Source organism: Hibiscus syriacus, unplaced genomic scaffold (genome assembly GCF_006381635.1).
Source record: "Hibiscus syriacus cultivar Baekdansim isolate YM2019G1 unplaced genomic scaffold, ASM638163v2 tig00110156_pilon, whole genome shotgun sequence".
Taxonomy (NCBI): domain Eukaryota; kingdom Viridiplantae; phylum Streptophyta; class Magnoliopsida; order Malvales; family Malvaceae; genus Hibiscus; species Hibiscus syriacus.
Genome location: NW_024062606.1, coordinates 3,714,886 through 3,727,373, shown reverse-complemented (window position 1 = coordinate 3,727,373; position 12,488 = coordinate 3,714,886). Strand labels below are relative to the sequence as shown.

The window sequence follows — 12,488 nt, the reverse complement described above, 5'->3', positions numbered from 1 at the left end:
TAGCTAGTCATTCATGTAATCAGTATTGTTTTCTGTCCGCTGATGCCTGTTATTCTGCTAATGAATGAGTGGTTACATGATACTCCTGTGAAGATTGAAAGTCTCTTATGCACCTTCTGTGCTCAAGCAAACATACTTATCTCTTGCTATTTTGGAATAAAACATAATTTCTAATTATTATTTTAGTCCTGAAATCTTATGGTAACAGAATAAGGTTTTGGAAAGATTTGTGGTTTCTTAGCAGCACAATTTGGTTGGTTTTTACATCGTTGTTCTTTTTATATTTTTCTGCATTTTTGTACCTTGTAAAAATTATTGATTTTACATCTGCTGATTGTGTTAACATATTTGGAAAACCTGAAATGCATCTCTGCAATTGTCAAGCTCTATGATAAGTTCTGTTGCTTCTATCTCATTGCTTAAGACCTGATGTGTTGGACTCATTCCATTCCTTATTTTCTGGCAGATACGAGGGAATTATAGATTGCAATGACTTATTGGAGTCTTTACAGGGTACATATTCTTAGTGCATAAAGCATTAGTATTAGCACGAGGTACTTGACATAACTTCATTAAAATGTTTACATGTGATTTTGTCTCATGCAAGGTGTCACATACATTGAGATTCAACTCCTGTTATCTGTATTCCTCCTGAGAAATGAATAACGTTGCCGCTATGCTGTAACGTATAGTGCTTGTCTGATACTTTGTTAATGAGATTCACTCAATTGTCATCATTGCAGTTCAATACGGGTTTTGATGTGAAAAAGCTTGAACCTGAGAGCAATGTGTTACTTGCATTTATTGAGAACATGCAGTATGCTGTTACCTTGGATGTTCTACACATGGTATTTTTTACTGGAAGGAACACTTGTTGGACTGTCTAGTACCCCAACTCAATACCGATTACCTGATATTTTCTCTCTTATAGCTGAGCTTGCTTATTCTTACAAGTTCATGATTGGCATTTATGGCCTAACCCATTATTCTTTCTATATCATGGCAAAAACATAAGAACTAGATTGGGCATTTCATTTCTGTCGTTCCTCGAATTCAAGTGCTAATGGTTCCATGTTTCGGCAGATGTTCAGACAGCTATTGTTGCCAAGGAGGCCTTAGAAGGGAACTGCATATACGATGGAGGGTTTTGCAAACTTCATCTCTCTTATTCACGCCACACCGATCTTAGTATAAAGGTATTTGTGCCATTAATGCAATAGTCTAACTTGTTGGCAGAATTAAAGGCCGAGCACAGTCTTCGCACTTTTTCATTAAGGGTAGAAAAAGATGAAGGGAGATTTTGGAGTGTCATCGTCGTATCTTAAGAATCCGACTTATGTTGCATTATATAATTATATTAATAGACTGAGGTTGCATTATATAATTATATTAATAACACAGTTTATTATGCATTTTATGCAGTTTAATCTAATACGGTTGGTTTATCTATGCAGCTCGACAATGATAGGAGCAGGGATTACACAATCACTGATCCCGTCCTGGTTAACCCACAGCCTTCAGGTTTGGGGCAACAGCCAATTCAAACTGTGGGTGAAGCTGGTCAGCAATCAATGGGACTCAATATGCTGCTCCTGGAATGGGACAACCTATGATCCCTCCACGACCTTCTTCCGGATGGAGAGCCTCAGCCGTGCCGGCAGTGCTCCACTCGATGCCGGTACAGATGACAAATCATAATCCTTACAGTCCACCAGCTTCGATGCCTCAAATGAGCCCCGGAATGATGCAAATGCCGGGCCATATTGGCGTACCCCCTTTCAGACCCAATCATATGTAAAATACCATTTCTCTATCAAGTATCGACCGTATAAAAACTCATTGAGTTGCCTCGCCTCAGTTGCCGCATCAGTCGTTGCTCCCCATGTTTTCGTTTTGTTTTGTTTCTCTTTCTTTATAAACTGACCAACCATTTATTCTTCTTGCCACTTATAAATTTGATTTTCTTTAGCAACTTAGAATGTATAGATTGCGATACATTGCAGTGTTATTATATTCTTGATTAAGTTCATCTTCCTTCTTCCTTTTCTTTTTCCATTTTCTCTTGGAAATCCTGGATCAGCTGGGCAGGAATTAAGTCCATTCTCTTCCCATCCTTCAACAATGAGGTTAATCTACTACAGAGGAAATCCAGCATATTAAGTTCGATAAACAAAAGGAGAAACAAATGATAAAGTACAAGCAATGCAGTGTGTGTGTGTAGAAGATGGAATACCACAATTGCCAGTCCATCCCTAAAGCCCCTCCCAGGTACGAAAAGCCTTTTGAAGCTTCATCCATGGCAACTATATCCAACACATTATTTTTCTTTCATCTCCTCGGCCTCAACTTTCATATATCAATAGGCTCGGTCCGGTCCTGCACTGCTAGCCCCTCAGAGACATTTGCCAGTGATTTGAGGTTGCACTTGATCAAAGCTTCAACAAAGTAGCATGTCTCGTCCCTCGTGTTCCCTTCAGGCACATCTACCACGAAGGATTCAATGACTAACGTCCCCGGTCTTCCGTCAATGATCTCCGGATGGAGGGAAATGATTGAAGAGTAGTTCTAGATAAAATTAAAAAAAATAGGGTCAAAAGGTATCAAACTTTGTCTGCATCTCCAATTTACAACTGTTCCACTTAAGAGTTGAACTTCATGATCATGACTTGTCTACTAATTAACTTTTGTACCAGAACATTCAGGAAACCAAATTTAGCTGCAAATCTAACTATATAGTTTTCAGGATTTAAAAAAATACCCATAAATTCATCCAAAATTTGGTGACACTTGTATTTCACTAACCTTGGCAAATATTACAAAACCGGCAACCATCTTGTAGAACAAATGGACTTTAGCTCTGCAAGCAAATGCATCTAATCTACTTTGTTCTAAGAACAAATGGACTTGAGATACAAAAGATGGGTGATACTGAATGAAAATAAAAGAGTAACAAAGGTTATCAGAAGAAAGGGAGGGAGAAATATTTTTTCTACCTTAAGTTTGTGATCACCACCTATAATCTTGATGCAGAGGATATGCTCGTTATCATCAAGGAGTTCCAATCTTTCAGTACTTGTAGTAGCCGGGAGACCCGACTTGACATCAACTTCTCTAAGACTTCCAATCTCTAGGTTCCCCTGTGCGACGCACCTGCTCACAAAAGGTTTATACTTCTGAGGTTGGTCAAACCTCCTCACCAAAGACCAAACCTGTAAAAAGAAAATAAAGACAAAGCAATACAAGTTTCAGCGAAAAGTACGCATATTCAGGAAAAGGAAAATTGATCCAAGGAGATAGATTAACACATTCACAACAAAAAAAAACATAAGAATCAAGCTCTACAATTGTGGAGGAGATAATTATTTGTTCATTATCGGAATATCCACTTAATTATTAAAATCTTTCCACTTTCATCTGTATATTCTTCCTTCAAATATAAACATTTCATATGGTACGTGCAAAATAATGGAGACGAAAGAAGAAATAAAGATTTGGAGCATATACTCACGTCATTCCCATTTCTAAGAAATGCAATAACAAAAAAGATAAGTTGCATTTAATCGATTAAATCATAACCAGATTGTTTCCATATAAAGCAATTAACTATATTATAGAAATGAATTTAATCTGGAAAAAAACTTCTGACAATTAAACCAACCAAAATCTGTTCAAATTGAAAGAAGAAAGTTTTGAGTTGCTCCTAAGCATTAAACTTAATCAAAATTATCTCTGTTTCGCCCACAAAAGATCAGAAAATGTCTTCTCTAATTCAACAGGTTATGCAAATTTCAACCACCGGGACAGTAAATGTAACTAATTCAAATCAATCTTCTGTTATTATAATTATTCAATGGAAGGATAATTAAAAAAATGAATCAAAACAATCAAAGACTTCTAGAAAATAAAACCACCACAGATCAAGACAAATCAACCCGGAGAAAAAGAAGTCAAACATTGAAAAACAATCTCCATAAGAAAACACAGAATGATTACACACAAAAAAAAAAAGAAAAAGAAAAAGAATCGATCAATGAAGGTATCAAAAGAGATAGCATCATAAAATATCAGAAACAGATCCAAAGAAATGAAAGAAAAAGAAAAGTAATAGAAGATGATAACTGACAAGAATCTTGAGATGAATTGAATTGAAAGATACAAAACGTAAACAGAGAGAAAAAGGAAGTTACGAGAGGAACGGGAGCTTTGATGTGCTTTACGAGAGTTGAACTACACTGATTCTCTCCAATCTCATGCAGATGATGTCTCCTTATATAGTCAGCAGCCGCCGCCGCACTCCCAAATCCATTGCCATTACCATTCATTTTCAGTCTTCCTCTTCTTATCTACCTACAAAAACTCGCTTTTCTCTCACCCAACAAACAACGAACGACAGATAAACGCTCTATCTCGTCTCCTCCGACGGAAACCAGAGCTCCGATCATCGACCGGACTGAAACTCCGACGAGGATTCTAGGATTTTGTTTAACGCTGTTTATCTGAAGAAAAGCCTGTAACCGCCATAAAAAAGGAGGGAAGCCTACCTCATCGCCTGAAATAATAAAAATAAAAATCTCATTTTAAACGCTTAATATTTTTTATTATTTTAACTGGATTTACTCTTCGATTTGACCTTGGATTAACAATTTTATTACGAGAATTGCCATTGATTTTGGAATTTTAATCTTTACAAGGGATAAGTCACGTTTTGGCCCCTCATTTTGTCCCCCTTTCCCAATCCGGTCTTTGGTTTTTTTGTCAAAATTAGTCCTCAAACTTAACAACTTTCTCAATTTAATCTCTAAACTTTATCCTTTTGTCCTTCAGATAACGTGATATTATCATATTACGTCGTATTGTCAACTAGAAAATTTTAAAAAAGATTTTCCTTTTTTCGTTCACGATATAACACCATTTCAAAATATTATATCAGATGAGCAAATTATAAAAATTATCAAATTTTAACCCTTTTTTCTAAAGATTGTTGATATAAAATCATTGACATTAAAAAGTTGAAATTGAAACATTTAATATTAGATTGATTTTTTTAGGAAAATGTGGGGCCATTAATGGTCCATCTTCATTTATATTATGGTTTGGCCGTGCTGCCAAAATTAATTTTTAAATTCCAGTTTTGACCTTTCTATTTTATTTATTTTTGCTTTTCACACTTCTAAAATTTTGTGAAGATAATAAACTTCTAAATTTTAATAATTTTTAACTAAAAGGGCCTTAATAGTCAATATAATAAAGTGATTTAGTTTTTAAATACTGTAATTTTTTATATATAACAATGCAATCAAGTAGACTTTGGTTAACTTTAATCTATGTCTTATGGGTGCATTCTCTATATTTATTTATTAGGGTAAGCAACTTGATATCACTTAAATAAGATTTTAGGTTCGATTCTTTGTGTATATAGAAAATCTCCGTTAATAAACCCACTCACTAAAACTATATGTATAACCCGGATCGATCTAAATTATTCGGTGCAAAGCCCTGAAACTGAAGGGAAAAAATTGACTTAACGGTTCAATTAGGTAAGGTATTTGAACTTTATTTTTTGCCCAAATTAATATTTATGATAAATAATTATATTTGAATCAAACTGAAACACCAAATCAAATTCAATCATTAATTTAATTTAGGGTAAAGTGCACAAATGATGTCATGTGATAATAAGGTATTATTTTATTAAGTCATTTGACTATTAAAAATCATAAAATGGTCTTCTGACTATATCATGTTGTTTTGTTAGGTCACTCGACAATTAAAAGTTACAAAATGATCATCTGACTATTTATTATGTTATGGACTCGGGTTGGTTCAGATTATTCATAGTAAAACCCTGAAACTACAGGGTAACCAAAAAAATCGACTTAACGATTCAATTAGGTAAGGTATTTGAACTTTATTTTTTGTTTAAATTAATATTTATGATAAATGATATATTTGAATCAAACTGAACTACCAAATCAAATTCAATCATTAATTTAATTTAAAGTAAAGTGCACAAATGATGTCATGTGATAATAGGGTATTACTTTATTAAGTCATCTGACTATTAAATATTATAAAATGATATTGTGATTATAGAGTGTTGTTTTGTTGAGTTACTCAATAATTAAAAGTTACAAAATGATCATCTGACTATTTATTATGTTCCAAACTCATCATTTTTTGTTAAAAATTGACGGTCGTTTGACTTGAATGTTAACATAATGATTTAATATGATAGCCATTTGAGAATCTGATATCGTATTTTATCATATGGCAGTCAGCAAGTTAACGTTTAGCTCAGAATAACGTCAATTTATAACGAAAAAGGACGACTTTATAACGTAATAAATAGTCAGATGATTATTTTGTAACTTTAATAGTCGAGTAACTCAATAAAGCAACACTCTATATTCAGAAGACTATTTTATAATTTGTAATAGTCGAGAGACTAAATAAAGCATTACCCTATAATTGGGAGTCCATTTGTATACTTTACCCTTTAATTTAAAACATGGTCGGTCCTGACTATTTCTTGAGTCGTGACTAAATTAAAAAAAATGGGCCCCTGATTCAAAGAAATTTAAGAAATATTTAATATAAAAATTTCATTAGAATTTTTTATTAAATTAAACAAATAGTAATTCAGTACAACATCAACAATTTTAAAAATACATTAAGCATATAAATACTTATAAAAACATTGTTTTGAGCATTTTTATGCAAAATCATTGATGATAGTGTCAACATCAATGTTTTATGACATAATTTTATCAATATATAACATAACATTTGAAAATAAAAGAACGATTCTATCTAGAATTAAGCAATATATAGAAATCAAAACAAATATTTTGAAAACATGATATTGCTTAGAATTTTAAGAATAATCTTCGATATGATTCAAGAACTACAATTGTTTGTAAACAATTGCGACTTTGTGTTTGTGAGAAATACGAGAGATTAAAAAGTGAGAGTAATAATTTTTAGATGAATTATGAAATATGGAAGAGAAAAGAAATGTACTAATCATACTTAATTATTTTCCTCCAATTGAGTTTTAAAGAGAAAAAATAGCTTTAATAAAAAAATTCATTGATATGAAAAAAACCGGGAAAGAGATTTGGTGAATTATTGGTAGGAATTTGGAAATATAAAAATTAAAAAGATTCAATTGGATTTTTTTTATTTTGGGAAATAAATATTGAATAAAAATTTTATGAGAAGTTAAACAATATAATAATGTTAATATAAAATTTAATAATGAAAATTGACAAATTAATAAATCACGGGGCCATATTATTTTATTTTATAATTTTGAGTTTATTATATTTAATAAATTCATAGACTCCATTATTTTGATTTTACAATTTTTTTTAATTTATTATCAAAAATTATGGAAAAAATGTTATATTAAAAATATTAATTTATGGGTCGTGAGCGGACGCTTCTCCTGCCCTAGCCCAGGGCCGACCCCGATTTAAAAGTCAAGTTCACATGCTTAATTGGACCCAAAAAAAGTAAGTACTAAATTATACATTAAAACCAAATTCAAGTATCAAAATGTTTGTTTACCCTAAAAACCAGTAAAATTATCAACTATATCTATGTACAACTGTCACTTCTGAGTTTATTTTGAGTGGTCTCCGTGGTAAAGGAGTGGTTGTCATTCCTTGATATCCGGGTTTGAACACCATAGATGTCATGGGTGTGAGCGTTCATTATCGAAAGATTACGAGTTATCTATAAACATATATTATCTTAAATTTATTACAGATTAATAAAAAAATGTCACTTTTGATATCATATTATTAATGAGAACTTTTTTTTAGGAAAAAATAGTTAATATTTTGGGCCAAACCAAACCAACAGAAATAAAGACGTGCACAATTAACTGTGGGACAAAAACATTAAATTACACACAAGTTATTTAATAACTAGGGTAAATTATGCATTTAGTTTCTAAATTATAAGTTTTTATCCATTTTAGTATCAAAATTTTCATATTTTTCACAATCATAACTAACGTTTTCATTTCATTTTAGTACCCCGCCATTAAAAATTTCACGCATTTAATACCTAAATTATCAGTTTTGGTTTGTTTCAGTACTTAAACTCTCAATTTTTTCAAAAGTTAAACTTTGAATGAGGGTCTAAAATGAAACAAAAATTAAACGTTAGGTGTGGTTTTGAAAAAAAAATGAAAATTTAGATATTAAAACGGATCAAAACTAATAGTTTAGATACTAAACGTACCATAATAACTATAGCTAGTATAGCACAACTTTTATTTTAAAGCAATGCCCTCCCCTCCATTGTTCTTTTGTTTGAAAATGCCAAAAAGATTATCAATCAACAAGAACCAGTAATTTTAAATAAAACCCACCAATGTGGAGTCAATTGAGTGGAGATGAGATTCATTCTGTTTTGGTCTGTCGAAATCTTCATATACATATAATATATGGGCTATGGTGATAGTCATGTTGGCAGCACTTAAGGATTAATGACATTAAAGAACATTAATTAAATAATTAAGATATTGCTCCATTACCATAGATCACCTATGATTAAATATCTTGTTAGCCATTGGTGCCTGCTACAGCTGATGTCAACAGATTAGGCATTAATTTTTACAATATTAGCACTCTTAGTGGGTTTAATTGGTTGGTCTTTGATCATTAGTTTGTTGGAAACTAATCATATTATTGTGAAATAAAGGCTTATATTATAAATAAATATTTAAAGTATATTTTTTTCATCCAAGAGAACTCAAGTATTTTTTTTATCAAAAGAAGTACCTAAAGTTATCTTTTTATCAAAATAAGTATATAATTTTGTTTTTATCAACATACGTACCTAAAGTATTCAATTTTTTTTATCTAGGTTCTAAAAAAGTTGACATGTGATATTAATTAAAGAATACTTTAGGTACTTAAATGAAAAAATTGAACACTTTAGATACATATTTTAATCAAAAAATACTTTAGGTACTTATTTTGATCAAAAAGATAAATTTATATACTCATGTTGACTAAAAAAATACTTTAAGTACTTAAATGAAAAATGTGATATACTTTAAGTACATATTTGTGATATAAGCCTAAAATAAACTGTCAACATTAATTAGGAAAATAAGATAACAAAAATAAGTAGTAATTTATAGTGTTGTAGATAAATTATCGGTGAATGAAATCGCTCAAATCGAAACTAATCAAAATATTATCATAGGTTTGGAATACAATAAAGTCTCTACTATGAAAATGAACATAATGCAATAATCAAGGGTTCTTTAAACAAGGTGTAACGGGGCTTAGGTTAGGATAAGGAAAATGCCAAAAAGAAAGGTTTAAAATACCGAAACAAGAGATCGAAATAATTAAAAACAATCCACAAATTAACATGATGCACAATGAAACAAGGAAAAAGAATAGATGAAAGATAATTGAAACGATCAATTTTTCCTTCCCCTCTTTTTTTTTTTCTTTTTTTTTGTTCGAAAGAGTGAACAGTTTGTTCCTTTTTTCATTTTTTTAAACAATGATTTTTTTCGTGGAACAAGAGTGATACAAGATCTCAAGTCTCAGTAAAGGTGTGAAAAGAGAGGCTTCAGGTTTAATTATGAGGTATAAAACAAAGAAAGGGAAATGGGCTCACATGATTTATATAATCTCAAAAGTAAACGTTAATTAAGATTAATATGATCCTTTTTAAAGTTTTGTACACCCTAAAATTTTAATTTAAATTGAACCAATGATACTACTTAAATTTAAAAGCAACATTAACTTAATAGCTGACATCAAATTTGAGTCGAGTTATTCGAGTTTCTGTGTTAATTTTATTAAAATTATTTATAGTATTATTGGGTAAAATGCAAAGTTAAGGACCAAAGTATGTATTTTGAGGGTAAAATATTGATGAGAGCAAATCAATGAATTGATGAGAAGAAAGAATTTGCGAACAATTGCAGTCAAAAGACTAAATTGAATAAAATACAAAGTTAAGGACCGAATAAAACGAATACATTATTAGAGAAAAATATGAATTGGAGTTATATATGTATTCTATAATAGTATATGAGCATGTGGTTTAAATTTATTAGAAAAACATATTTAAAATAAATAATGAATTGAAGAAACAAAGAAATCATGAAAAAATTAAGAGACCAAATTGAAAAATAAAAAATATTATTAAAAAGAGAAATTAAAAGTATATACGTATTCTACTATAGTTTAATTTAAGAGCATGTGGTTCAAATTTAATTAAAAAATAGACTTAAAATGAAAGAGAAGATGAATTGAAGGAGTAATGAAATCAAAGACTAAATTATAAAACTATTAAAATACTTAATCAAAATTTTTATTTATAAAATAACTCGAAATCCGAATCGACAATTCAAATTGACTTAAATAACTCGAAAATAAAAAATTAAATTCAATTTTTCAAGTAGAATTTTACTCAACCCGATTGAATACAGATAATTCAACGTATGGCCGATAATAAGTGATATTTATAACAGAAATAACATCAAAACAATGGCGGAATTAGATATTTTAAAAGGAAAAATAAAAGCTACCATTTCACGTATATAAAGTTTAATAATCCAATATATACCAAAATGTTAGAACAGATTTACCACTGGCTCTCATTCCAGTAATGTGAAGACTCGAAATAAACTACGCTTCACATTCTAAAGTGAGTAGGAAACCCTATCATTTACAAGCTGAATGGATACAACACCACTTCAACAACAAAAAACACACCTAAAGTGGTGAATATCCATCCATTCAAAGACCCTTTTCTACTTATTATATATATATATATTATGTTATATAAGGGAACCATTGATGAATCTACTTGAAGATGGAAGTCTCTGATTTCTTCCATTTGGCGAGACGTAATAGGAAAGCTAATACGTCGGATGGATCGCGCAACGAGTACCAAGCTATGGTGTCCCTTGGAATGGAAGAAACTATAATGGGAAACCCTTCACGTCTACCAGCTATGACCTGCAACAAATCACCATAAAATATCAGTAAACAGTTGCATTTTAGAAAATTACATGGCAAAAGTATATGCAAAAATGTATTAGACCTTGAATGCATCTTCGTCCGTTCGATCGTCTCCGATGTACAATGGGAGGACATCTTTGGCATTGTTGAATCCTAAAGTTTCGAGCAAATAATTCAGGGCGTCGCCTTTGTTCCACTCGATCGATGGTCGCACTTCTAGAACCATTTTACCCTCGGTGAGGCGGAATTCGGGGCGATTTTCGACTAGAGATTTCACCCTCTCCTTCAAAATTTCACGGTCCTGGGTGTACAAGGACAAGAATCGGTTAAATTTGTGACGTTTTAAGAGATGAAAACTATGACATTTTAAAAGGTTTTACTTTTGGTTGAACTTGCCGATAATGCACAGAGATGCAGAACTTGTTATCCTCTAGCCTAGCGCCTTGTATATCTCTAATTGTGTCTTCTAACTCTATTGATATCTGCCGTGAACAAATAGCTCATTAATATAAAATTACATGCAGTAAAAGCTTTGAAAACAGCGAGTTCTTGAGCAAAATTACCTCTTGAATTGCAGGTAAATATAATTTTGCAGGTTGAAAGGCACCTTCATTCACCTTTTTATCTGCTCTGGGTGGCGCCAATATGTCCAGCCCATGGCTCCCAGCATAATATACATTGCTTAACTGTACAAATTCTTTAACCTTTTCCCGGCTCCGACCGCTGACTATAGATGTCGGAAAATACTTTGCAACTTCACGTACTGCCATACGCATCTGAAATGAAGAAAAAAAGGGTAAAGATACCACTTAATCATGCATGGTGGAGATGTATCATGTATGTGCATGCAGAGCAATACCTCGGCAGACATGAAGGCCTTGTCGGGATCATCAACGATGGGCGACAAAGTGCCGTCGTAGTCCAAAAACACGACAACCTTTTTCCACTTAGCTTCCTTCGTTATGGAATCGAATGCGTTCAATGCAGAAGGGTGTTGAATCTGGGTAAGAACATGCACGGCGATGATGAGTTTCAAGACATGCATGCATGTGCATGATGTTAAGCACAAATAATAGGAGAATTTTACCAGCCATGAAGCATAGCATGCATCATCAGGTGGGCTGATTAATGTCAAAGAGCCATTGGTTCCATCACCATCACCATCATCATTCTCTGGACCATAGAAAGGCTTCACTTTCTTCTGTTTGTTGGAATGTGATATTTTAAATCCCATCGCGTGCTTAATCTTTGCCGAGCTTCTCTTGATCATCCTGTTCAAATGTTAGGGACCAGAAGAAAACAAAAGGTAAAATGGTTTTATGCAGCAGACAAAATGGACATGGCCGTGGGTTGTGCCTGATATCTAAAGGGTTACCACCAGCTGATTCAGACATCTATCTTCTACTGCCATTACTAGTTCAGACAAAACAGCAAGAAAATTGAAAACAATCTTTAACTACCATCATTGCCTTTATTCTAACTGAA

General features: G+C 32.0%; 2 protein-coding genes and 1 pseudogene across 2 annotated transcripts; 1 reads left to right on the top strand and 2 right to left on the bottom strand.

Moving 5' to 3' along the window:
• Positions 1-489: 489 nt before the first annotated feature.
• Positions 490-1,939, top strand: LOC120215851 (annotated as a pseudogene).
• Positions 1,940-2,052: 113 nt separating this feature from the next.
• Positions 2,053-4,513, bottom strand: LOC120216128 (abscisic acid receptor PYL8-like). The gene is made up of 3 exons (XM_039213644.1): positions 4,188-4,513; positions 2,994-3,209; positions 2,053-2,565 (listed from the first exon to the last, which is right to left on the bottom strand). The coding sequence occupies exons 1-3, from the start codon at positions 4,320-4,322 to the stop codon at positions 2,350-2,352; spliced, it is 567 nt and encodes a 188-aa protein (XP_039069575.1). The 5' UTR covers positions 4,323-4,513; the 3' UTR covers positions 2,053-2,349.
• A 6,269-nt stretch (positions 4,514-10,782) lies between these two features.
• On the bottom strand, positions 10,783-12,273 carry LOC120215870 (probable trehalose-phosphate phosphatase D). The gene is made up of 6 exons (XM_039213402.1): positions 12,091-12,273; positions 11,863-12,003; positions 11,567-11,779; positions 11,384-11,485; positions 11,086-11,304; positions 10,783-11,000 (listed from the first exon to the last, which is right to left on the bottom strand). The coding sequence occupies exons 1-6, from the start codon at positions 12,271-12,273 to the stop codon at positions 10,845-10,847; spliced, it is 1,014 nt and encodes a 337-aa protein (XP_039069333.1). The 3' UTR covers positions 10,783-10,844.
• Positions 12,274-12,488: the final 215 nt, after the last annotated feature.

Excerpts from the sequence above, each read along its gene's own strand:
- LOC120215870 (XM_039213402.1), bottom strand. The coding sequence starts at position 12,273 with ATGATCAAGAGAAGCTCGGCAAAGATTAAGCACGCGATGGGATTTAAA. Across the intron at positions 11,305-11,383 it reads ATCGGCAAGTTCAACCAAAA|GACCGTGAAATTTTGAAGGA; the intron begins GTAAAACCTTTT and ends TTGTACACCCAG. Across the intron at positions 11,001-11,085 it reads CGGACGAAGATGCATTCAAG|GTCATAGCTGGTAGACGTGA; the intron begins GTCTAATACATT and ends GATTTGTTGCAG.
- LOC120216128 (XM_039213644.1), bottom strand. The coding sequence starts at position 4,322 with ATGAATGGTAATGGCAATGGATTTGGGAGTGCGGCGGCGGCTGCTGAC. Across the intron at positions 3,210-4,187 it reads TCAAAGCTCCCGTTCCTCTC|GTTTGGTCTTTGGTGAGGAG; the intron begins GTAACTTCCTTT and ends TTCTTTTTACAG. Across the intron at positions 2,566-2,993 it reads GTGGTGATCACAAACTTAAG|AACTACTCTTCAATCATTTC; the intron begins GTAGAAAAAATA and ends AATTTTATCTAG.